Source organism: Rhagoletis pomonella, unplaced genomic scaffold (assembly GCF_013731165.1).
Source record: "Rhagoletis pomonella isolate Grant_MI unplaced genomic scaffold, Rhpom_1.0 Rhpom_scaffold_00001, whole genome shotgun sequence".
Lineage (NCBI taxonomy): Eukaryota > Metazoa > Arthropoda > Insecta > Diptera > Tephritidae > Rhagoletis > Rhagoletis pomonella.
Genome location: NW_023458555.1, coordinates 34,525,394 through 34,553,179, shown reverse-complemented (window position 1 = coordinate 34,553,179; position 27,786 = coordinate 34,525,394). Strand labels below are relative to the sequence as shown.

At 35.2% G+C, this 27,786-nt stretch overlaps 1 protein-coding gene across 1 annotated transcript; it reads left to right on the top strand.

Moving 5' to 3' along the window:
• On the top strand, positions 1-27,607 carry LOC118743238 (ras-like GTP-binding protein RhoL). The gene is made up of 3 exons (XM_036475800.1): positions 1-58; positions 25,865-26,225; positions 26,351-27,607. Exons 2-3 carry the CDS (start codon positions 25,992-25,994, stop codon positions 26,672-26,674), a joined length of 558 nt encoding a protein of 185 aa, XP_036331693.1. The 5' UTR covers positions 1-58; positions 25,865-25,991; the 3' UTR covers positions 26,675-27,607.
• Positions 27,608-27,786: the final 179 nt, after the last annotated feature.

Genomic DNA, 27,786 nt, shown 5'->3' with positions numbered 1-27,786 from the left:
TATATGGTAATGAGCGAAATTGTGTTGTTGTAAAAGCAGTGTAATACACGGCAGTCTTGTAAGTTTGGTACATATAAATATTTTATGGTTTATTTTTGCGCTCGTGCAAATGACGTAATGACCTTGTGTGCTGTCATTACCGCTGCCGTTGTATGCGGCGTCGACTGTCACTGTCATTGCTGTCTCTTTGCTTTTGCATGTAAATACGTACGTACCTATGTATGTTTAGTATAATAAATAATTAGTTTGCAATTGGTATAAAGATATTTATCAAACTTAATTTTATGTACATATGCAGCTGTCTCGCTAGCTTTTCGAGTTATCAATATTCGGTATTATGTACACCTCTGCACAAAATAATAGTGATGTTTTTTTTATAAATTGTTTTCCATTCATTTATTTTTTATTTAAATTTAGTTATTTTTAAATAAAAGTATAGTTTAATTGGGTTATGTTATACTATATAAATCAAAGCATCAACGTTTGTGTAAAATCCGCGAAAATTAAACAAATTGTCAGCAAAAATTTGCGAACTTGGAATTAGACTCAAAGAGTCAGGCTGTTGGAGAGCACTGCCGCACGGTCGTCGTGGTATTCTTGACAAGCTTGTCGAATTTTTGAAGCAATGAGGCTCCTATATAACTCCTACGATAGCTTTCAAAAAAAAAAATTTAGCTGAAGTTTCCTTTTAGATGGTATTGGAGCAGGGATAGGATAGTCGAGGAGTATTCCACTAAAATCTATACTGGCGGGTCCAAAATGGACTGAAGTGTGGATGTTCTCTGAGATGTTGAATGTCTCTCTCTCGTTCCGAAGTCGTGAAAATCGGGAGGGCCTGCAAAGCGGAGATGGAAAATCAAAACATCAAATTGTACTTAATTTTTGGAAAAAGTGTACCGAAAAACTGACGAGTGTTCCTAAAAAAATACAACAGGAATCTTCCTCGCTTGATTTTGGAATTCACCTTCTGTAATACGTTAAGCTCTGTTCAAACTGGAAGAACATTTCGGGGCCCAACTATATACCGTATGTGTCCACAAATACAAAACCGGTTTCAGACGGTCTGAAAATACTACTGTATTTTCGCGAGTTAGTCTGCACAGACCGTCTGAGAAGACTAGTGTGTCGAGGTTCATTCGTCCCATTTAAAAATGGGCTTGCACTTATTTCACATTTAAGTCAATTACATTTGAACTTTTCGAGCCTTTACTCAAGAAAGAAGAAAATTGGTTTAGAGGTGACTGAGGACAGCATTACTTCGCATACATTTTGCCATTTTGGGTTAGCGGCCATAGGAACTGACAGGTCTAATGAATTGGTTAAAACCAGATCATCTCTTGATGATTACGAAGCAGGAACTCATCAAAACGGAAATGAACAACCTTCAAACCTGCAAAACTTCGAGATATATATGGACTCATTATGGCAAATGAAAGACAGAGGAACTTTTAAAGCGGTCGACGAACTTCGTAGCTCCTAAATAGTTACCAACGTAAGGCTATCGTTTTAACGCCATAGGTAATTACATTATTTGGGAGCTAGCGTATAGATAGCTGACCTTGTAAGTACATTGAATCCTAGATATTCTAGAGGGGTTTCTAAATAACACTTACTAAGGATATTTTTTTTCCAAAAAAACCAGCACCGAATAGCCAACACAAAATTTCGCATGTTACATCCAGTCCGGGTTAAGTAAAGTTTTGGGAGAGGAGCTCAAAGAAGGGCTCACTTTGAAATTAATTAAATTTTCCATTGTAAAATTCCTTGAACGGTAGCTACAGGTAATCTGTGTTAGGTTAAGAGAAGCGCTGGGTGCTTAAAGCTGATGTCTACTTCGGAGAGTTGTGTTCAGAAGTGTTGATGAAATATGCGCCGAGGTGTTTGAACTTTACTCTAGCGAATGCCAACCAACTGAGAAGCAAGTGCTGAGATGATTAAACCTCGTTCTACAAGCAGCTGCTGCAGTAGGAGTCCGTAACGATCCACATGGATTGCCAACTGCAGAAGCCCCCTTGACTGTCTGCGGTCAACAACGGTCAGTAGGACCCTGTAACTTTGTGTAAGAGGGTATTGGTCCAGCGCTCGCATCAGCCGACTGTAAGCCCATCTGTCCAGGAGAAGACCGAAAGTTGGTAAAGGAACTCCTATGTCCTCACTGTCCGAGGTGAACCCTGCCTAGCCAAATCATCTGCCCTAAATTTCGTGGCGATTGAGATAGAGGTGAGGCGTCCCCCGACCAATTTCAGATATCAGAGTAGATATTTTACCCTCTAATCGGCAAAACGCTGGTGCATCTTGTGGGATTTATAGTGACCCTCTTTGCCTGACACACGCAGCAGAAATGCGTCAGCCTTAACATGCCATTTATTGAGAGTTACCGACAGAAAACACCACCTCTAACTTAGCTATTCAGCTTCGATCCATTCGTTAAGGATATTAATTGGACCTCTACTACAGAAGCTGCCATTCTCCCATTCGCCTCGTTGAGGGATGTGTGCGGAGAAGGATTCGTTCGAGGTCCATTGTTACTAGTTCTGGTACTTAGAAACAAAATTGTTATTAAAAAAATATAGCCAGGGGCAGATTATTTATGACAGATTCTGACCAAACCCAAAAAAGCACAATTTCAATCAAGAAAACGCATCCAAGTCTGGATTAAGCGAGGTTATTGTGAGATTACAAGGTCATTAGGATTAAACGGTTTGTGTCGATGTCAGACCTCATCTTAACCAAAACATTCGTCAAAGTAGGTGATTAGAACGATGTCTTAGTGTCTCAAAAACTAGCCAATATTATCGAAAAATATTTAAGTTTCATATTAATTATCACGGTGTGTTTATTAGCGTCTCTTTTGTGGCTTTTCAACAAAACAAAATAAAACGAACTTAACATTGTCGGCAATTTGAGTAAAAACGCAATTGAGCAAGACGTGAAAAAGTGTTAAATGCTGTTCTAGACACATAGCCAGTGAGTGGTGTCGCTTGGCAATGTTAAACAAATTAAGTAAAAATAAATAAAATGCAATAAAATAAAGTATAAGTATACCAATATACAATATGTAGGTCCCAAGTTTCCACATTAAAGCAATAAGTGATTTTTATGTAACCTGTTAGTAGGTGCCACAAAAAGAAGCAACTCGAAGTTAAGCAGTTAACGGAGCCAACTAAGTAACAGGAAAAACCTTTCTGTCTTAACTAGTCACACAAACCGCCGACCGCTAGGCGGAACCGACATAACTACAATAGTATATGCTTACATGCATACAGTGATGGTCAAAACATATGGAGCTACAACCAAAATTTGTGAAAGTCTAGCCAATATTTGTTTTTAAGGTAAAAACTGTGTGTGAATGTGACAAAATACTTAATTTTTTTTAGTAAAAAATTACATTTTTATCACAACACAGAGTTAAAATACCTAGCTAATAATTCAACGGTGAAAAAATATGGAACAAAACTGCAAAGGATACAATTTGATATATATTACAACCTGGTGGGTCTCATATCTGAGAACATTTGATTATTTCTAGAGAAATTGACAACTTATTTGACAGCTGTCAAAATTTTAATTTGACACAAAACTCGCAATCGGCGTGTCTGAAAATCTAACAAGTAGCATTATAAGAAATCGTTTTTTTTTCAGAAAAATGGCAGTCCATTTGACAGCTTTCAACTGACAAAGTTTTAGTTTAACACAAAATTCGTGATCAAATACAAGTAGTAAAACATTCGATGGACCTCCAAAAGTTAGCTCTTATTTTTAACTTATGCCTAAGTAGTTTTCGAAAAAGTCGAAAAAATTTTGTAAAAAAATTTAAATAAAAAAATTAAAGGTTAAGTCCTTTTTTCTCTGCATAGCGAAACCGTCGTCTGTACGGTAAGAACTTCTTCTCAGAAGTTCCCTGCGATCTTTCAGTGAAAGTCTCTTTTACGCTTTGAAGAAAAAACAAATGTTTTTTTTTTCGAACATTAGATCCCGCGAGCCAAAAATACGGATTTAACATTACTGTTATTTCAGGCAGTGGCGAAAAATACGCAGAGTTGCTTAACCTTGTCAGGGTTCAATAGTAAAATTGAGGATATGTCTTAAGCGAATAGTAATTTTTGAAGATTTGAAAGTGCAATGAGCCAACTCAATGTAATTGTTTAAGCAAGTTATGGGAGCAGCGTTTCCCAGATAATCCGTTGATAGGATATACATAGATAGTTTTAAACACGTAGATTTAGTTCCATATGTTTTGCCCACCACTGTACATGCGTACAGTTTTCCGCCTTAAAAAGAAAAAAAAAACGAAATGAAACGAAATAAAATACAACCGTATAAAAAACTGAATGACAAGTTATAGGAATAAAGATAAAAAACGCACGCATATGTATATAGATAATCGCACCATATGAGATGTCAACCATTGCCAGTATCATCAACACCAACAACACCAACAACAGCCATAATAATAAAAACAATAATAGCAAAATAATACCAAAGCAATACAACAACAATATTAATTAAGTCAGACGCAGCTGCAACAACAACAACCACAGCAACACCAACAAAACGAATCAATATAAAAACAAGTAAGAAAGTCTAAGTTCGGGCGGAGCCGAACATTAAATACCCGGCGCAAGTATTAAATATATGTTTTCCACTTTTCCGAAAGCTACCGCTACATGATAAGCCGGGGTGTATACATTTTAAGTAAATTAGCGTCCTTAAATTTCGAAATATTGAAATTTCAAGCATATCTGAAAATTACCGTTATATGAAAAGCGGCCTCAATTTTAGTCCGATTTCAACCATTTTCAACGGTTTGCTTTTATGTGGCAAGCACAATAACCATACCGAGCTTGGTACAAATTGCTAGAACGGTTAGCGAGATACATATATGTGATCACAAGTGGGCGGTGCTACGCCCATTTTCCAAAATTTTGTCATAAACGTATTTCTTGGTAAAGAATTGTTGCGATCATCAATTTTGAATAAATTAGCTTCAATATTTACTGATTTATCGAAGATTTTGTATTTCTCGAAATTACCGTTATATGGGATGTGGGCGTGGTTATTGTCCGATTTTAGAAATTTTCGGCCAGTTGGTATGCTGTACCAGGACCAACAACTGTGCCAAGTTTGGAAGAAATTGGTGTAGCGGTTACCAAGATATACACATGTAACCATAAGTGGGCGTGGCTACGCCCATTTGCTAAAATTTTGTAATATTCTTATTTTTCGTCTAAAACTCATTGCAAATATCAATTTTGAGTGAATTATCTTCAGTAGTTACTAAAATATCGCAGTTTTCGTTTTTCTGAAAATTACCGTTATATGGGAGGTAGGCGTGGTTATTGTCCGATTTCGCCCATTTTCAATACCATCCGTCCCACGCCCAAAAGAAGTTCACGTACCAAGTTTCGTTAAGATATCTCAATTTTTACTCGAGTTATCGTGTGCACAGACGGGCGGACGGACGGACGGACGGACAGACAGTCACCGCTTAATCGATTTCTCTTTTCATTCTGATCATTTATGTATACATTTGTCTATATCTATCTCGATTCGTTTTGCCTGTTACAAACAACCGTTATGTGAACAAAGTTATAATACCCTTGTGCACAAGTGCGCTCGGGTATAAAAACAACATTTCCACTAATCTGAGCCTAGAGTTGTTCTTGTTCTTGTTGTTGTTGTTGTCATTTTTGTTGTTGTTGCTGTTATTTCTGCTACAACAAGTAGCCTATTATTGTATTGTATTTAAGGCTTATTGGCTATTTGTATCGAACTCACGTCGCAAATGCGTCGTTTCTGGAATTTCAAAAGGTTTTTCTGATCATATACAGACAGGTATTAAATATACGAGTATGTAGGTTTTTTAGACAATTGTATTGTATTTATATATGTACTAATTTGGTTGTCTCTGGATTGTTGATGCGACAACGTCAAAAGCGAAATAACAAAAAAGCCATTTAAAGTTCAATTATACAAATATAGACACTGCTGTTTTAGAACTGGTTTAGAACTAGTGTCTCTGAGGCCGGCAGTTAATGGCTAAATCGATTTGTGTAGACCACATAAGAGAGTTTTTTTTTTTACCCAAACACCACCGTAGCTAGACATTGTACTTAAACCCATAGAAAGCGGTTTAAAGCATGTCTGGAAGTTGTGTTTAGCACTTCAAAACTTCCCCGACTTTTTTTTTTTGATAAATCAAGGCTGTCTGCTGGAGAAGAGAGATGCAAAAATTTGCCAACTTAACCTTGTAACGGCGAACAAAATAAAGTAACTAGGCGGTGTTATCTTCCATTTATAAATAGTATGTAGAAGATAAGGTGGTTATATAACTTTTTATTGCTGGGTTAATTTGCTTTTTTTTTGTGCCTTTATTGGTAGCAGATCATGTTTATGGGTGTGTCTGCTTGTTTGTGTGGCAGTTTTTTTTTTGTTTTTGTGTAGGTGACACCGCCGCCGCCGACGCCACTGCTTCAGTTTTTCACCCTATTTTGCATAATCTGTGTTGGAGATACAACCGGTTTTTTTTTGTTTGTTTTTTGTGCTCACAGAACCCATATTTAATTATTTTTGTGAGAGTTTGAAAGCATCGACAGGTTGATTGGTTAGTTGACTAATGAAATGATAAAAAATTATCGGAACTAAAATCAATTTTGACGAAAATAGAAGCTTTATGAATATTATTGGCAATGCATTTTTATGCTTGCTCTTTTTATTTGAAAAAGAAAATTCATCGCGTGGACATACTACGCCCGTTACAAAATAAATTTGTCTGTGCCTTTGTCTTTAAATTTGTCTTCGGCATTGCCTGTGTCTTTGCCTTCTTTTTAATCTTAATCGTAATCGTAATCTTAAAACCGGTTTACATATAAGTAGATTATCCTCGTTTTCGAGCTTAACTCCCTAATCTATAATTAGAAAATTCATCCTTCGTTAATATGTAATCATTAAATAATTTCAGAAAAAAAATTATCACAGTGGCAGTGGCAATCATAACAAATTTGATGACAAAATATCTGAGATTTGCCTGTGTAAATGGGGTGATTAACAAAAGAGCTTTGATTGAGATTATATTTGTATGTAAACGTACTTTTAATCTCATTCCTAATCTTAATCTTAATTTTATTCTTTATCTTCAACAATTTTATCGAGCTTGAGGCCGTTAATAATGAAAATGTTTGTGGGAAAACAGCAATAATTTACATTTTGCTATTTCGGAGATCAGCACATCTCATCAGACTTTTTCAACCGAGGTCACTGGGATATAAACCAGGTACCTCTGATTACAAAGCCATTGGTTTACTCACTGAGCTAAGCTCGCCTCGTAAATTGTTGTTGTTTTTCCACAAACATTTTCATTAATAACGGACCCAAGCTCAATAGAATTTATTCTTAATATTAATCTTAATTTCAATCTCAATCATAATCTTCATAATCTTATTCTTAATCTCAATATTAATCTTCAGGACAGAATTTCTGAAGGCGACTGCCGTGAAACGATAATTTCTGGGCATGCTAACTTGGACCAAGACCCAACCATATTTCAGGCGAAAGTCTGGGCAATCGAAGTCTGTGTTAGCGTAGGGCAAATGGGGTCAGAATAAATATTATGTAGGCTTGTGAGCATTTGTAAAACTCTTTTGAACCACCTAGGAGTCCACATTAGAGTAACGCTGTGGTGGGTCCCTTGATAAGAAGGGATCCACGGCAAGAAAGGGCGGACTGTCCCGCAAAACGTGGAGCCCAAATACGTTTGCGTAACGCCGAGCCTCTCTGCGGCACATCTAAAGGATAAATTGCAGTACTACTTAAAGGAGTTGGAAAGAACCTCAGATTGCTTCCCACTGGCGGAAGTGAAAGGGAATGAGACAATCAAAGAAATCCATAGCTCCTTCCAGGAGGAACTCCCAAAGACTCCTGGAACTTAGCTGGCAGGGTTTTAAAAACTACCTGGCAGGACACGCCAGCTTTTTGTAGGCACAGACTGCAGATTTTAGGGGCTGAAAATCCTAGGGTAGAATATGCCCACGCATGGGCGTTGCCAGGTAGGGGCAGGTGGTGCTCGAGCCCCTCTAACTTTCAAATTTTCCCTATATATATATAAAATAGTACCCTGAAATCGTTGTGTTGTATTGTAGAATAAATTTCCATTGCCTCTCGGTTTCTCCTCCATGTGGTTTGTATTTTTCTTTTTTCAATACCTGTGGAGAGTTAATTTCGCTTGCTACACTCAATATCCCATATGTTTCATCATACGTAGCGAAAGTGGCGGATTTATGTATTTTTTTTTCATATAGAATGTTGTTTTAATAAATACGCTTCGAATTTGCGGTTTCATGTGCGTAAATCAGCGAATATTTTGTTTATATGTACGAAGAATGAAATCGTCAGAGCTGAAAATATAATATTGTTTATTCTATTTAGTGTTTATAAAAATGATGTGTACATTAGGGTGGGTCAATTAGTGTGGGAGATTTTTTCGAATATACGCAGAAGGATTTTCGAAGCAAATTCGTCTAAAATCAATTTGGAGTTTTTCAAATTTCCGAAAATAAGTTTCTTAGCTTTTTGCTGTAGTGTCGTAAACAGGCGCTTAAATTTTATATAAAAACATGGGGTTTTTTGTATGATGTATCCATTTCTGCGCTTATGTTTTTCTTAAAACTTCCACCACATGGCGCAATACTGAAAATTTTACATTTTCTTCGAAACCTATTTTCGCAATTTGACAAACTTGCTTAGAATAAAAAAAAATTTACCCGCCCTAATATACAAGTGTATATACTATAGCGCAAGTATTTTTCTCTTAAATTTAGCTATCTTAATTGAGATTTTTCAAGAGTAGGTCAGCAAATGCAATTTTAGCTATTTAAATAGAACAAATTAGTTACAAAGTATGTACCTAGTACCTAGTAAAGATGTTATTTATGATCATACGCGAAAAAAAATGCGAGGGTTAGTTCTTGACTCATCAATAATGTTTGACCTCGAAGAAGCAAATGAGGAACGTGTAAAAATACTATAAATAAAGGCGAGAACTCTTTGTTTTCTGGCGGAAGTAGTCAATGCTCTGTTGGGTTTTGTCCGCCTGTTTGTACATACACTGAGAAAAAAATCAACAAAAAATTTCTTAATATTAACGAATTCAAACTTTCGAAGGAATCAATGTGACTTTTGTTTAATATTACAATGCCATTGTTGCTATTTTCAACAATTATTTGGTAATATTTATAAACCACACTTTTGTTTACATTAAACAAAGTTTTTGCTGCCGATTTTTTCGTTTGAATACGCTTATGTTCTGCACTTCAATGATGCTTTTCCAGATGATGCTTTCGGAGATACAAAACAAAAATGTTTATTATAATTTTAACACGTTGCATCTGTCTGACGAGATTTGAACCAAGACCTTCTGGAAGTTAGCAAATAATAGCAAGCATCTCTGCACACTCAGCAACAGCTGTTCTTTCCACCGCATTCGAGCATCTCTATTTGCGCTATCCGGTTTTCTATAATACCACTTGTTTCTTGCCTTTCTTTTAACATTTTTTCATAGCAGTAGTAACGGAAGTCCTTTATCGCTTTTTATTATTAAGCCATTTGGTTAATGGTACAGATGTACATATGTAGTATCTACACTTGAATATCCAGAAGCAACAACAACTGCAGTAAAGTGCGAGAAAAGTCTCCACAAACTTGCATTCGTAAATTAAATCTTATCACCACTATGCATATTCATGCACTTCTCTAAATCTTTCGTGCAAGTGCTTTCGTCAATGCATACATATAACTCGTATTATTTGAATTTGCTTTTTATAGCAATCTTTTGCATTTTATTTTAACCAGAGTGGTTTTACTTTCATGCATCGTACTTTCAATTTCTGCTGTTTTTTTTTTTTTAATGATAATATGCAAATATTTATTGTGTGTGCGTGAAATGTCGCGACACTTGGCTGTTTGTTATCTGCCATATAATTCACTGTTGATTTTTCCACCGCTAACACTTGCCCCTTTCTTTCTTACTTGCTTTATACCCGTCGTTTTTTGGCTTCCAGTACTCTGTACAAACATATAACAATGCAAGTTTACAACTTACAAGTGGTCTGGCATCGGCACTCACGCTTTTCTTTTGCATTACTTACAGCTATTCCTCCTCCTTCTTACACTACAGTAGATAAGTCAGAGTACTCTGTTGCCTTGGTGCCGCCGTATCAGCTTGCTGTATCGAATATTGCGCGGACGGACTATGTGACTATCTCGCATTACTTGTATTTTACATATTTTCAGCACTATTGTGACACTTATTACTATATATAAACGCATTGTATGCAGCCGACGACGAAACTGACGTCTTTGACATTTCCATAAACTGCAAAGCAGCCAGCGAGCCGGCCAGGGTTACTGCAGCTTGGGTGTTGCCGCGTTTCGTTTGTTAGCTGGCACTCAAAGTGCATTCAACTGGTTTTGTTGATTGTGAAAATAATGAAATGCCTGCAGTGGCACAAAAAAAATTACAAAAAAACACCATTTGATTGTTAAATAAATGGCGAAACAGTTCACAATCAAAATATTTGTAAGGAGTCTTATGTACATATGTACATTAGGGTGCATCAGTTTTTATAAAAAAAGAAATCGGTACGGTTTATCCATTGGGAGTATAAAATTTATTATGTGTATGTAGTTTTAAGAGTGCCGCCTATATATTTGGAAAAAATAAATAGATTTGTGAAAGCTGGACCTTTTTGTGAAAATACTTTAAAAGAAAATTAATTTTTAAAAATATTTTTTCTAAAAAATCGCTTCAGATCTATCATCTGGGTTTATGCCTAAAAGGTCTGCATAAAAAATATTTAACAATTTAACGGAGTCAAAATAATGCAATTTTACAGACATATTCAAACCGGTCTAGCTCACGCAAATCTTAATATTGTTCGGAAATATTTTCTCGGTAGTGTTAAAATATATAAAAAATTTCATAATTCCGGTTCAAAACTCGCTACTTTTTTTGATGACCCACCCTGATGTATATATTAGGGTAGATCAATGTTGCCAGATTCACCGTTTTAACTGTGTATTGCCGTTTTTAGATAAGCTTACAGTTGTTAACATGAGCTCCTAGCACGAATTACAGCTTTAAACTTCCAGATCGTTTATCATTATTGAACAAATTTTTCATTTTCTGTGCAAGAAAAGTTCGCATCTTTAGTCCTTCATTGACTTAATTTGCACAATATCTTTCAGTTCTTTTTTGACTAATTTTAATATTCAAACAATTCAAACTAATGGAAATTTTACTTTCGCTTCTATTTATTGCGAATAGTTCAGAGAAGATTTGTTCCCGTTTCGTTCTCCGTCAGATCGTTTGTAAATCTTTAGTTCCCAAATTGCTCTTCGAGAGAAATTCCTTAGACGTTTGTTCTCGTTTTGTTCTTTTCGAGAACGTCCCGAAGACTCTTCTTCCTATTTTGTTCTCTTAGTAACATTCCCGAAAGTACTGTTCGCATTTTGTTCTCTTTGTGAACGTTCCATTGGGTTTTGTTCTTATAAAATTCCCGTTGAGAACGTTCTCTTGTTCAGTTAAATGTAATTTGTGTTATTTTATTTTAAAAGAGTCGCTCTTTGTTATCTATGTTTAATAAAATTAAAATCTTTTAATTTTTTAGAAACTCTCTTTGTTTTTTGGAATGTTGCAGTTTTTTGGTCGAAAACTCTAGCTTTTTTTAAAAATAGATCTGGCAACACTGCTGTAGATATCAATAACCACTCTTACAGCCAATTTCACGAAAGCAATTTAAGTGAAAAATGATTTAAATTTTTTGAATTTTATATGGAAATTGACAGAAAATAAAAAAATCATTTCCCACTTAAATTTTTCGTGAAAACGGCTGTTGCAATTGATTTCATTGAGTCGCGCATATATATATATTTGTATATATATTGTCACTTTTTCCAAGGGAAAAACCCATGTTTCGAATACTTTTTCATGCTGACTTATCAGTGCTCCAGTTCTGCTTGCAACATGAACCAACAAGAATTCTGACAGCTCATACCATATTTGAATTGTATTCATTGGAATTTTTGTATGATAAAAGCGAAAGCTATTTACGGCAATGCTGATACAACCAACAAAGCGTCATTCGATATCCAGCAAACCATCTACATATATACACTATATAGCATTCGTATAAAACATTTTATTTTCCAAACGAACAAAAGCAAAAAAAAAAAAACACGAATCCACAACTTCACGCAAGTCCTCATTACGCGTCATAAAATAGATGGCTAATAAATCAGTAGCCTCAGCTTCTGGAAAACAAAACCATCCATGGCACTTGACGGCGTAATCGCTTTTTAATCACAGCTCATTAGACGTCAATAGTTCCGCCAACAGTCAGCAATCAACAGTGCGGCCAGTCTAGAAAGGCATCTTAAAATGGTATTCTAGGCCAGCTAGCCGTTTGCCATCAATTTTTTTTTTTTCTCTTCTCAATCAACAGGAACACTTGTTGGCTGCTCGAATTTTATTTGTGCTTTCTGTTCTTTTTTTGTTGCTTTTTTTTTGAGATGTGTCTCGTCGTCGGGGTTGCCGGTTCATGCACTAATTTTTTCATACACTTGTTGCTTGCTTCGTTGTGCCAGCAACCAATGAAGTGGCATTGAAGTTGAGACCCTGGATGGGATATTGACTGCCCTTTGCTTCTGTGAGTTGTATAGTATACATAGTTTATTGAATCGGCGGGAAATATGTGGTTACATTTTATTTCCTTTAATTTATGCTTTTAAAGAACTTTATCTTGAACCATGTATGAATGTACGTATGTATGCATTTAAACCGGCTGGCATACTTGGGAAGTTTCACTTTTGTGTGCCATCCATATATATATTTTACTGATTTATGACCAATCAGATTCTATGGTGTTCTGCGTTTTTGCCTATCTAGGAGCCTGAAATTTATCCGGCTTTAAATAGGACTCTGTTTAACTCTATCTATTGCTTACGGTGACCATTCGTAGTTTATTTTATCTACTTTTCTAAAAATGTGTTTTGTCCTTTACCTCTAAACTTGGCATTTTAAAGTAATTTTTTTTTGATGCGCATATATTTTTGAATGAATGCATGTTTATAAATCTCTTTAAGAGAGCGTATATAATATAAAAAAGTTGGAAAGCTTATACTTGCCATGTACCTTGTCGCGGCGAGTTCTTATTAAATGTTGAAAACGAACTTTATATACCCGGCGCAGGTATCAAATATCGTAGTTTCGACTTTCTCTAAACTACATTTGCATGGTAACCAAGGGTGTTTTCCCCGATATCAAACTTTTTCGATAATATGCTGAATTAGAGTTAATGAAATAATTGAACCAAGTTTGGTAGAAATCTATAAAGTGGTTATCGAGATACACCTTGTAGTCATAAAGTGGGCGGTGCCACGCCCAATTCCTAAAAGTCTTATTTATTGTTAAGAGATTGTTGTAACTATTAACTTGGAGCAAATTGGCGTCGTCAGTTATTGAAATATCGGAGTTTTCGGATGTCTAAAATTTACCGTTATACGCGAAGTGGATGTAATTTTAGTCCGATTTTAATAATTTTCAACGAATTTCTTCCTTGTACTAAAGTTATTAAGTGCACCGAGTTTGGTAGAAATTGATGTAACAGTTACTGAGATACACATTTGTGGTCATAAGGGGGCGGTGCCACGCCCATTATCAAACATTAAATAATATTCTAATTTTGTTCTTAGAGGTTATTGTAATTATCGATTTTGAGTCAATTAGCTTCAGTAGTTACTGATTTATCGCAGTATTCATGTTTCTGTAAATTACCGTTATATGGAAGGTGGGCGTGGTTATTGCCAGATTTCAAAGATTTTCGACAGATTTCTTAGCTAGGCCCTAGGCAAGGCTCGCGTCGAGTTTGGGAAGGATTGGTGAAGCGGCTACTGAGATACAGCATTTCGTCATAAGTGGGCGGGGTCACGCCCGTTTTCCAAAAATGTCAAAATAATACTATTTTTAACCAAAATTCGACTTAACATACTAATTTTCAATAATATCGTAGTTTTTGCATTTTTCGAAAATACGGTTATATGGGAAGTAGGCGTGGTTACAGTCCGATTTCGCCCGTTTTAAATACCAACGTACCTTGGGTAAAAGGAAACCTATTTACCGAATTTCGTTGAGATATCTAAATTTGTGCTCGAGTTTTCGTGCTTACGGACGAACGGACAGACAGATGGACAAACAGACGGACAGACAGACATGGCTAAATCGACTTCTCTATTCATTCTGAGCATTTATGTATACATTTGTCTATATCTATCTAGATTCGTTTTGGCTGTTACAAATAACCGTTATGTGAACAAAGTTATAATACCTTGGTGCACAAGTGCGCTCGGGTATAATAATATTGCTTTCATGCCAGGCAAGGCGTTTGGCCAAGCTTTTATTACAATGCTTGTGCGATAAAGCCTATTTATAGGACGCCTGAGCGTGCGTGATTAAAAAACTAGGCTTCGTAGGCGTGCGTGAACGTGATTGAACAAAATATAACAGAACGTGAGTGTGCGTGATTTACAAAACCATCAACGTAAACGTGCGTGAACGTGAGCTAAAATCACTCACGCACCCATCTCTAGTCTTGTTCTTGATTTTTTGCATGTAAACTAGTGTTATTAGTTTGATGTGATTGACATGAGTCATTTTGGATTTCTTTTTTATATTTTTTAAATTTTCAACAATAACTTTGAAATACCTCCGAGCTATTTGCACGTACATACTTACATACGTATGTATGTACGTATACCATGAGCCAGCCTGCGATCTACAAAAATTCACTATTTAATTTATATTTATGTCATACAAACATAAATGTGGTATGTATGTATGTTTACATATATATGCACATAGTCTAAGAGTCATATTTATTACTTCTTCATTTGTCATAAATGCCACATGAATATCAGCGCATAATATCGACTGGTTAAGTTGCTGCTGTTCATTGACAGAGAGTGTCCATGCGCGCCATAAAAAGCATACTTGTCGTACTCATATTTCTTTCCGGCAATGATGAGTAAGACAAGTTTGTGCTGCCGTTTTGTCTTTTAGTCACTTGGTTGCCTAAAAAAAAAAACTTGTTTTTGTTTTTCCTCCATTTTTACATTGCCAGCGAAAATACTTGTTTAATTAACTACGAATATAAAGTTGTAGTTCCATAAAATGTAGACCGCTTTAACTGCTTATTATTTAATAAGAAGATACTCTCTCTACTTTCAAACACATAGCAGTTGGAAATTTTCATTAAATGTTAGTTGCGTGCTACTCGTTGACGGCAAGTTTCAATAAAATTAGCCCTAAGGTTGAAGATCAAAAGGTGTTACCATAACTTTATTAATGCATTATTTTTCTTGAACCATTCTTCTATCCTTTATAAAACTAGAGAATTTCAATTATAAAAAACTCGATTTTTGGTAGCATTTGCAAATCGGTGTAGCACACGTAAATTTGAATATTTTGCCGAAATATTTCGTCGGAAGTCTATAAATAAAAACAATTTTATAATTACGGCGCATAAATCACGACCTTTTTGGTGAGGCACCCAAATGTGCATATCTATGTATACTAGGGCAGTCTTTAAAAGTAGGAAGCAAATTTTTACATCAGATTTCCCAAGCATCAACCTCTATGTCTATGCTACTATAGTCCAAGATATCGCATATTAAATTTGGGCCCGATTGGAGTCGGTTAAGGCGTGGCGCACAGGGGCAAAATTCTGATTACCCTATGAAAACGTCTTATCCGCCTGCAATCGGGACCAAAATTTTTATGTGATATCAGTGACCGTGGAATTGCCGATTGAAGGGGTGAGACTGAGAAAAATCGCTCATTTGATTTTTAAGGACCACCCTAATGTACACGTATATATCGTAACGTAATCGGTAAAAACGGAAATATTTACGAGTAGACATTTTTTTTGCCGTTAATGGATGCCCATCAATTAAATTTCTTTTTAAATTTAAAATGGACAAAGCCCACTTGCAACCTCTCGATTAAAGTGATGGAAATTGGTTTGGGTCACAAGTCCTTACAATGCTTCTCATTACAGTAGGACATCTGTTAAAAAGGCGCCCTACGGTTTCCTTTTCGTTTTCGTTCTTGCAGTTTCTATAGACTTCAATTAAGGCGATGACCAGCCGACTACTGCGTGGGAGTCAAACGACCAATGCCCGGTAAGAAACGCTACTAACCTCACAACGTCAGGTCTAGGTTTTTCTAACAGGATGTGCGTTCTTTTAGGATTGTTAGCGTGCCACCTGAATTTGACTCGCTCCGAGCGCCTGGCCAAAGATTGTGCTGAAAAATGTCCCTGCACATAGTTTCGAGTGGGCCGAATACTCCTTGGCTATCCCATCATCAGCCTCACTCGAGCATGTTGTGATAACCCTACTACTAACTAGAACTGACCGACAAGGCTATTTTAAAGAGTTCCTTAATCAGATCCCGCGGCTATCGCGAAAGATGGCGACCCGCTCGCCTTGAAGGTGCTTAAGCTGCTATGCTTCCACAGCTTTTAGAGTAGAACTCCACAACAAGCTTTTCAAGCGTTGTATAGCTAAGTAGAGCGTTGAATGCCTAAAAACCTTGTCTTGAAGTTTTACTCTTACAGCCTTCGGCGGAAGCAAATACTTCTGCCTAAGGATCACCAACACAGACAGATTGATCTTCTTAATCCCAGCAAACTGAAATCTTTCGCCCTTCCCAACCGCTGCAGCTAAGCCAAGAGCTTTAGCTGAAGTGAAACCCTGTATGCGTCCATATAAAATATAGAGAAAGCTCTAGAAAGGGGCTATTCTTTAGGTGTTTTGTGACCAGAGAAAGCTGTTACTCTGTACGTACTCATTAAGTATTCTGGAAGCTTTTGAAAGCTTTAGCAGCAGGCGTTTTGAACGCCACTGTTTAACGTTTTTTAACAACTTTCTAAAGGCGCTTTTACTTAGGTACGTCTGCATCAGTGTTGGCCAGAAAACGCTTTCACTCAGTGCGCATCTATGTATATCAAATCTTCACTACCAAAACGTAACACGCGCAAGATGCTTTTTTAAAGAGATAGTTTTCAAAGCTTTCTAAAGGCGCTCACATACGGAGTGAAAGCTGTCTTTATATAAACATGCAACGGTAAAAGCTCTCTGCTCAATATATGTAAATATAGACTGCGGGCAAAGCTCTTTTAAGCTTTCTGTCGCTGATATAGACTTATTGTAAGGAGATACTTAGAACCTTTATAGCGTGCTTTCCTCTACAAAAATACAGCTTAAGCAGAGTTCTGCACGTCAACAAGGCGCTGTCTATCATCAAATTCCACGAGGGGCGCTTTTCAAAGTTTTTTATGAATTACATATATATGGACCGGTGACGATTAAATAGATCTTTCACTCTGTGAGCGACCACTTCGCAAAGCAAACTTCGAAAAGCTTCTGTCATGGGATATGTTTTGGTCGTGACTGCCATAGTAAAACGTTTTAGACCCGAGTTGACCACAGTAAAGCTCTTTCTGTGCCACACTTGGATGAAGGAGAAAGCGACTTATTAGCTTTAATAAAGTGTAAATTTTCTTCTTTTTTTTGTTGAACAAAAGCCTCAAACTTTTTTATATGAATTGACTTCATTAAATTACTCAGTTACGCTAAAGACAAACAAATGTAATTTCCATATTTTCTACTCTGCTGAAGCTACAGATAAACTTAAGCGACAACACAACTGAGACACATTCAATTAAATTTGTTCAGACTGAAGAGTGAAATTCATTTTGTCCACAAGTGATAAAAAGTAGTTAGCCCAAAAAACTAAAAAAAAGGAAATAAGAACCTGTTGCAACACATTAGAAGCCATTGCGAGTAACACAAAGTGATATGCGTGACCTACATACCAAACTACTCGCAGTTATTTATGTATGTGACTACTGTTAATAAATATCTAAGTAAGTTTGTATTTAGCTGTTTATGTATGTATGTTTTTTTTTTTTTTGTATACAGATGGCTAACCAGTTGATCAGCTTAGCAGACGCAATGTAAGCGACGAGACGAGATTTGAACAGTCAACAGCCAAAGCCAACATAAAACAGCTGTGACAAGTTTTTAACGAACGAAATGAAGGAGAAAAGCTTAAAATAAATGTAAAAAAAAAAAAATTTAAGAAAACCTGTCTGCAGGAATTTATTGTTGTTATGCCGGCTACTGCACTCCAAAATATTTCCATTAAAAATCATGAAAATTCTTGGAAACATGAATATGATTAAAACTCCTTTGTGTGTGTGCGCGCGCGCTCCATCAGTCCACAAAACGCTTTTAGCATTTACTCACCGCTTGGACGTTGTGGAGCTTGGCTGGCTGTCAAAGTGTAAAGCGCGTGCCCCAACAAAGCCACAAACGTAGCCAATTATGGCAATGAATCACCCACCAACACAGCAAGGGGCTAGGGGCAAGGGATGCGAGGCTCAAAGTGTAGCGGTTGATCGTACTCATCGATCAACAGCACTCACCAGCGGCCAAAAGCAGAGCTTTGAAAATTTCTGTTTTTTTTTATATATTGGTAAACATTCGGCAGCTTTGAGCGCCACTTGGAGATGAGTTGGAACTGAGAGCTGGCCATTGTCGTTGTGAGTACAGCCTGCTCATTTTCAATTGAGCTGCGAGTGAAGAAATATGAAGCGTGTAGAGAACTTGTTTTATAACGCTTGCTCTACTTTCATATTCGCTCTTTTCGTCTGCCTTTCTCACATTTTTGCTTATTTAAGCGGCCGAAATTTTATTGTAATATTTAGTGATAAAATTGAGCGGCGTTGACACTTTTTTGTTGTGTGCTTATGTTGGTTTTGCAATTAACTCTTTATAAAAAAATAATTTACTTCATTTAATCAATTTCTTCGGAATACCTTCAAGTTGTTTTTCGGCTTAAATTTTTATTTTTTTTTTAATTAAACATAGGTTAGTTCCTCTTTAAAACCGATTTCTCAAAAACAATTGCATCGTCATCAAGTTTTAGCAACATTTTTTTTTAATAAATATTTACGTGAAGCATTTTACGCCAGAGCCAGCGTCATCACCGACTCTAAAGGATATGAGTCACAGAGTTATTTTAAATCACAGAAGATTTCTAAAGGGCTGGTGTTGGTAAAAGGTGCTGAAGTATTGAAGTTTTGCTTGCAAGACATACAGTGACTTACAATATATATATGTACGAGTATATACATATGTAGATCATATGGTAGACATCAATTCTAACAAATAGGGCGTGTTTCCTTATTAAAAAGTGGAATTGAATTCTTGTGCAGCGATCCCAAGAACCCCTGAAATAGGGATTTGGTCGCATTTATTTGAATATTGTTTAGATTATTTTTGAAGAAAACCTACATTTTTGGCGTCACGCTTTTCCGTAGACAGTTATTTTGAGGTAACACAATTCTGAGACACCTTTAAGCATCAGAAATTACACTTCATGACAAGTTTTTTCATGGGCTCAAAAGATCCTTTTCACCACAGGAAAAATGGTCAGGTGGGGTGGCCTTTTTTGAAAAAGAATTCCCCATATACATATAACCACTTCATACATACATAGTTCAATATCTGGCAACAGGGGTATTCACACTCGCACAAAAGAGCTGATTATCTCAAATTAACGAAAGTTGCTAAAGTAGTTGCTTGAGCTCTAATCAGCTCTTTTGCCCCAGTGTCAGGGCACTTGCTCAATTTGCTGAATACCAATAATAATTATTTATGAATGGCTTTTATTTGTTTCCATTAATGTACTCTCGTGATTTTGTTCGCTGGTTGCTATGAAATTTGCAGCTGCTTACTTTTACTCGCCACAATTTCTTGCAGCTCATTCACCCTTCCCCATTACTCAATACTCTTCGATACTTAAGCAATTGATATAAAAACGAAACTATTTCAATTATTTTCAAGATGAAGTGGTCTCAATTAACCTTAATTGTTTGGATGTTTTAGGGTGATTCGGGTTAAGTGTGGCCCATAATGTTGTGCTACTACAATCGTATATGTATGTATATGTATGTGCAAGTGTAGACAAATTGTTGGATAATAAAAATATACTTTGCGCGAAAATGTTGAATTTGGTATTTTTGAAATAAATACAAACATACATTTGTACTTATGTAGATAAATGCACTTGTACATATTCACTGCAAAGTAATTTGGAATTCGATGAATGGAGATTACATTGATTTGTAAATACTTAAAAAAAAATCTAAAAACTGCCGAGTCTAAAGTATTTTTGCAGGGCAATGTCGAAAAATTGTTTGATGTTTTTTTCCGAACCTAGGGATCGGCTTTTTAACATTTTTCGATGACACCTACATTTCGCAATAAATAACTAACATTTTTTTAAATAGTTTATTGGAGTAATCAAAATACTTCGTTGGCAAAAGTTTAATGGTTTTTGGTAAGCTTTCATTTTCTCACATTAGGGTAATACGACGATGGTAGGAACTGAGATCTAGTTGGCAAGTACTGGTAGAACAGTGTGCTTGAGGTCAATGAACTTTGGAACAAAAAAATCTTCAAGCCGAGGATTTGGCGATAAATGTAAAAAGGCGACCCCTACGTTCCGACAAAAAGAATTTTTTTTTTGCTTTGCAAAAAATATTTTAGACTCAGCGGTGTATTGCGAACTTCTTTTCTGCTGCATGGAATATTTTTAAAGTACATTTGTGTATACATAGTCGTTATTATAAAAAAAAATGTTTTCCCAATTTTTTTTTTTTATAATTTAAGTTATCTTACATTCGAAATTGAAAGAGAACCTATAATAGAAATATTTACCAACGATATGATTCGCGGCGCTTATCTAATCGCATATTAACACCGTTACCTACTGAAAAGTTATGAAAATTGATTATGTACACAGATATACATAAGCACATATGTATATGTACATGTATACACGGATGTGTATGCAACTGTATTGTGAAAGACCGATAAAAGCAACGAATAAAGTGACAACAAATAAACCAACAAAATTTTATTTGCGAAAGAGCGAATTTATCTTGAAAAAATAAATTCTTTAAATTTCTGTAGTTGCTAACGCAGCTGATGTTGGTTGGTTGAGTGCCATTATTGCACATTCGACTTTTGATTTCGTAATCAACTTATGAAGAATTTCACAAAGTTTTTTAACCATTGCTGCAAGCCACAAGAATTTTCAGTTATCATTTTTTGATGAAATTCAATATGAAGCTATTTTTTTTTTTAATATTAAAAGGAGTATAAATCCAAGTGCAATATTAAAAAACAAAAAAACTCAACAAACTTTCGCAAAAATTTCAATCTTTTTAATTAAATTTCTGGGAAAATTTTTGTTTGGTAGCCCATTCAGTTTATATCAATTTACAGTATAATAAAGTGTAAGTTGGAAGTAGCTAGGACTCGGCATTGATTTTTTGGCATTTTTACTGCAATATTTGTCTTTTAGCAGTAGATTTTCTAAAAAATTAGATATATAAATTTTTTCTTTTTAATGCAATAAAAGCTATAAATTAACAGCAAATTAAATTAAAAAAGAGATAAATTTAAAAAAAGCAAAAATAAGTTTCTAAAAATTATATGCAATTGAAAAATATATTTTTCTTTTTCAAATAATTCAATACAACCTATCTACAATTTCACAAAAACTACCATCTCGGACTTAACCGACTGTTAATCACTGTTGTTAATTTTTACTTTGCAATTCAATAACCAACTCTTCTAACAAGCAGATATACTGATCAGCATTAACATCACCGATGACAGTTAAGTTTTAGATGGATTTTTATATCAAAATAAAATTTTTCTGAAAATTGCAGAAAGGTTGTATTGAATATAAACCCTCTATACTTAATCTAAAAATAAAACGTAATTAAAAAATAAATAAAACAAATTCCTACAAAATATAACTTAAAAAAATATATATATTTAAAATGATATAATATGTATTTTAAAATAAAATTAAAAAAAAATTTAAAAAGAAAAAATAAATAAGGTTTAAAAATGAAAGGAATTTAAAATCAAACATGTTTTTAAAACAGTAAAATATAGAAATAAAATAACAAAAGAGAAAAAATTAAACTAAAAGAAAAAATTCAAAAATTAAATTAAAAAAGAATATCTTTTCTTTTAAAATAATAAAATCCAGAAATTATAAGAAAATCTAATTAATAAAAAAAAAGTTGAGAAGAGAAAAAATAATAAAATGAGCTTCTACAAATTGAATGAAATTAAAACAAAAATATATTTCCCTTTTAATTAATCAAGTCTTTAAATAACAAGAAAATTAAATTAAAACAAATAATTTTAAAGCAAAAAACCAAACCGACCTCAATGCTCACATAAAAATTTAAGACTACCGTTAATTTCTACACGACCCAATGATCGGGAGGTACCAACTTTCTTTAAAAAAAAACAAGAATTATGGAAATCGGTTAATGTGGTTAAAAGTTACGCGGTAACATACATAAAAAATATTCCGACGAATTGATAACCTTCTCCTTCTTTGAAGTCGGTTATAAATAATAAAATAAAATATGTTCTTTAAATTAAATGAAAAAAAATATTTTTCCTTTTAAAACAATAAAATCTAAAAATTATAGCAAAATTAAATTAGAAAAAAATATCAAAAAAAAGAAGAAAAATTTCAAAAAAATTAAAATCATTTTTCACTTAAATTGCTTTCGTGAAATGAGTTTTAAGTTTCTAAAAATTAAATTCAACTTAAAACAAGTAAGAAAGCCTAAGTTCGGGCAGAGCCGAACATTAAATACCCGGCGCACGTATTAAATATATGTTTTTCGCCTTACCGAAAGCTACGGCTATATGGTAAGCCGGGGCGTATCAATTTTGAGTAAATTAGAGTCCTTAGATTTCGAAATTTTGAAGTTTCAAGCAGTTCTGAAATTTACCGTTATATGAGAAGCGGCCGTTATTTTAGTCCGATTTCAATAATTTTCAACGGTTTGCTTATATGTGGCAAGCACAATAACCACACCGAGTTTGGTACAAATTGGTAGAACGGTTACTGAGATACATATATGTGATCATAAGTGGGCGGTGCCACGCCCATTTTCCAAAAATTTATCACAAACGTATTTCTTGGTAAAGAATTGTTGCAAGCATCAATTTTGAATAAATTAGCTTCAATATTTACTGATTTATCGAAGATTTTGTATTTCTCTAAATTACCGTTATATGGGATGTGGGCGTGGTTATCGTCCGATTTTAAAAATTTTAGGCGATTTTGTATGCTGTACGAAGGCCGACAACTGTGCCAAGTTTGGTAGAAATTGGTACAGCGGTTACCAAGATATACACATGTAACCATAAGTGGGCGTGGCTACGCCCATTTTCCAAAAATGTATAATATTATTATTTTTTGTCAAAAAATTATTGTAAATACCAATTTTGAGTGATTTATCTTCAGTAGTTACTAAAATATCGCAGTTTTCGTATTTCTGGAAATTACCGTTATATGGGAAGTGGGCGTGGTTACAGTCCGATTTCGCCCATTTTCAATAGCAACCTACCTTGGATTAAGGGAAACCTACATACCAAATTTCGTTGAGATATCTCAATTTTTGCTCGAGTTATCGTGTACACGGACAGACGGACAGACGGACAGACGGACAGACGGACGGACAGACAGACATGGCTTAATCGATTTCTTTTTTTATCCTGATCATTTATGTATACATTTGTCTATATCTATCTCGATTCGTTTTGGCTGTTACAAACAACCGTTATGTGAACAAAATTAATATACCCTTGTGCACAAGTGCGCTCGGGTATAAAAATTTTCCCGAGGCTGAACTTCGGATCTCTCGAATGGCATGTATGTAAGCCAGCGATGGGCAGAGAGAGCTTTTACTCTACGCGCGGCTATACAAAACGTGAAGAAAGCTTATAAGAGCGGGCAAGGCAGTGCCATGACCGATGTAAGTGCTTTCATCCCTTGGCTATTGCGACTCTGGGAGCAACGCGAGCAAAATGATATACAAATGCTTTCTATCAAAACAGCTTTTCACTATGAAAGTTGGCAAGGGAGCTTTTTTGTAACATTTTTGTGCCAGTGCCACTGCGTTTCTAGTTTTTCTCTATGACGTCAGGATTTTTTTAAAGGACTTTGAAATTTGAAAAGTATGACTTCTTCAAAAAATTAAAAAAAAAAAAATCAGTGCAATGTTGAATAGTGGTATGGGTATCAAATTAAAGAAAAAATTCTGTAGAATTAAAGCCAGTTGAATTTTTTGGTGCAAGAGGACGATTAGGTATGGAAAATGTCCTTTTAAAATTGTATCCTTCAATATCCTTATACGTTATTATATAAATTATTATTATAAATTATACGTTAAGGACTTAGTATACACTCGACCACATCTTCGAAATTCAGACTTCTAACTTTATTAGCTTAAAAAAAAAAATGAAAATTAATTAAAAAGGCATTTTCAATACCTATTCGTCCTTGCTTTTTTATTCTACAGAATTTTGTCTTTCATTTGGTACTCATACCTTACTAAATTTTTGAAATAATTTTTGGAACTAATCATATCTTTGAAACTACAAAGTCCTTTAAAAAAAATCCTGTCGTCAGAGAGAAAAACTAAGTACGCAGTTTTACTATAATTTACCCATAGTTTCATGAGTACATATATTGATTAATTCGTGTGTTTCCAATTTTTTTTTGTTTTTGCGAACGGTGTTATCATTCGATTTTGAAATTGGAAAAAGTTTGCTTATAGAAGGAGGTCACTCAACGGTGACACTTTTTTTGTGTATAAATATCTACAAAGCAAAATTCGATTTCGCAAAACTTTATTCTTTCCTCTTCTCTTTAGCACACAGTGCTGCCTTCCTTTCATCCAAATTACTCGCACGATAATTTTGTTTACAATTTAGCGTAACATTTCCGGTGTCGATGGCAACGCATTGCCGGTGTACCTACTCGTATTTTGGAGTTGCTGCTCCAATTGGTGTCTATGCATGTGTGCGTATGTATGTATGTATGTATGTATGTAAATACGCCGGCGTTGTTGGCAGACATTCCACTGCACCCTCCTTTGATTTGGCGCAGCTGTTGTGGAGGAAGCAACGCCAGCACTAGCAGCAGCTACCGGAATGATACGCATGTGCAGCCATATAGCTTGGCCGGGAGTGTTGTGTGTGCCAACGTTAGCAGCAGTAGCAGCAATTGAACATCGATAAAACTAAAAAAAAAAAAAATAAATTAAAAAAAACATCGACCACAAAACACTGAGAACATGAGCATGCCTAAGAATAAGTGCAATGCGAGCGAGCCCTGCAATAAGTATTTGGGGAATTGTTTGAATACCCAGAAAACAATTAGGGTTTCCTCTTTAGTTCAATTTAAAAAATTTTTAAAATTAACTTTATTTTGGAACGAATTTCCGTTATCCCCTCTCAAATTTGGTTTGGAGACAAACCGGTTTCGGCGTTTTGTTGTTTTGTTTTGACATTGAAGTTGGCACAATGCCGAAATCGGTTTGGCTCCAAACCAAACTTGACGAGGGATGACGGAAATTTGGACGGACTTTTTTAGTTCTCTATAATGGCCCACCGAAGTGGTTTTACTTAAAAAAAAAAATGCATCCAGGGTGGAGCATCGGAGAAAAAATTGGCTATTATTTAAGTAATTACTTTGTTTACAATATAATGTTCGCTGGGAAACTCATTCCTAAGCTATTTACGCACTTGCAGCTATGCACCCAATCACGCAACATGCACATACATACATAAATATCTTTCCAACAAGTGAAATGCACACATTTTTCATGAATATTCTTTTCTGTTTTTTAATTTGCAGCGCAAACCGGTGCAATACATTTTCCGACAAAATTACAACAGCAAAAGCAACAAACTAGGAAAATACAGACCTACATAGAGGAAATATTAGTGCCAACTGCAGCAGAAACATATACAACAACAACAACATGGCGCGAAGTTTACGTCCCCTTAAGATCACAATCGTCGGCGATGGTATGGTGGGCAAGACTTGCCTACTCATTACATACACACAAAACGAATTCCCCGAAGAATACATACCCACGGTGTTCGATAATCATGCCTGCAACATTACGGTCGATGGCAATGAATACAATCTGACACTCTGGGATACAGCTGGGCAAGAGGATTACGAGCGTCTGCGTCCGCTGAGTTATCCGAATGTAAGCAAAAAAATTAAAAAAAAAAAAAAAACATAAAACATCAGCATTCCATTGAAGTTGTATAAATTCCTTTAAAACATGCATTTCATTGATTGTGTTTCCCTTTTTTATCTTTACCCGCACAGACGAATTGCTTCCTGCTTTGCTATTCGATAAGCAGTCGAACATCATTTGAGAATATCAAGAGCAAATGGTGGCCCGAGATACGGCATTTCTCCAATAATGTGCCGGTTGTGCTGATCGGCACAAAGTTGGATTTGCGGGTACCCAATTCGGAAAAATTTGTGACAACCAGCGAGGGACGTCGCCTGCGTAAGGAAATCCATGCGCATTCTTTGGTGGAGTGTTCGGCTAAGAAGAAGATCGGTTTGAATCAGGTGTTCGAGGAGGCCGTGAGGGCGGTTGAGAAGAAACCAAGTACTAAGGCGAAGCAGTGTATTTTGCTGTAAGCGTTGGTGAGGAGTTGCAAATGGAAACGCTAGAGTGTTGAAGCAGTAATTGCAATAGGAGCAAAAAAGAAAAAAGAAAACAACTAAAAAAAAATGCGCCCACTACAAAACATTCGATTCACTGCTGGCAATGCATTTGTTTCACGTGTTGCGTTTTATGCGCCTAAAAGTCGACTACTTTTTTCAAGCAACGACGACGCAAGTGCGTGCTGGGTGAGGAGTGTAGTAAGTTTTTGAAGTTGTTGTTGCGCTCAGACAAGTCTAGGAAGTACGTAAATACAGCAGGGCGGGTAGAGAGAACTTTGAGTTCTTTCACATTTTGTTTTATTATTGTATTCTTTTTAAAAAAATATCTAATGTAAAATATTTTATTTGAAAATATAAATGAATTATTTTTACTTTTAGTATTTTAAGTGCATGCAATTGTATACACAAACGTATTTATTTTTATAAAAAAAATAAAATTTTAGTATGTATTAAACAGTACATGTATATGAGGGTTCAGTCCACCAGCGTATTAAGTTTGCTGGAATTTGAAGAATGAAACTTTTATAAATAATACAAATAAGAATAAATTTTTGCAATAATACTTGTGTATGTATGTACATATCGATGGCCTCTGCCATAACGACGCAACACAAAACTCAACAAAAGTGAAACCTTTATAACTCTTTACCCTCTAATGTCTTTAATCCTCAACCAATCCATGTCTAATCCTTGCCACTTAATTTCCTAATCGTTACTACTTATTTTAGTAACAGTAGATAGGGTTTAGACAAGGATTAGAGGCTTAAGCCGTTTAACATTTTTTTTTAGTTTTTTTTTTTAATTTTGAGCTGTGTCGATATGTACATTACGGTGGTCCAAAAATGTCCAGCAAAATCGGAGTTTTGAAAGTTTCCAGCTGCCATCGCAGATATATAAAAAAAAAAATGAAAATAATCATATTTTTATTTGATCAAAAAAGTTCATTCACAACGATTTTATAGCAATTCTACGTAAAACTGTATTTTCCCCATATAAAATATTAATAAAGATCGAAATCGTATAGATTTGTATTGAAAATTTTGCGAAATGCTTGAAAAAATGGCTATAAGAAGTTTTTTTCCTCT

Excerpts from the sequence above, each read along its gene's own strand:
- LOC118743238 (XM_036475800.1), top strand. The coding sequence starts at position 25,992 with ATGGCGCGAAGTTTACGTCCCCTTAAGATCACAATCGTCGGCGATGGT. Across the intron at positions 26,226-26,350 it reads GTCCGCTGAGTTATCCGAAT|ACGAATTGCTTCCTGCTTTG; the intron begins GTAAGCAAAAAA and ends TTACCCGCACAG.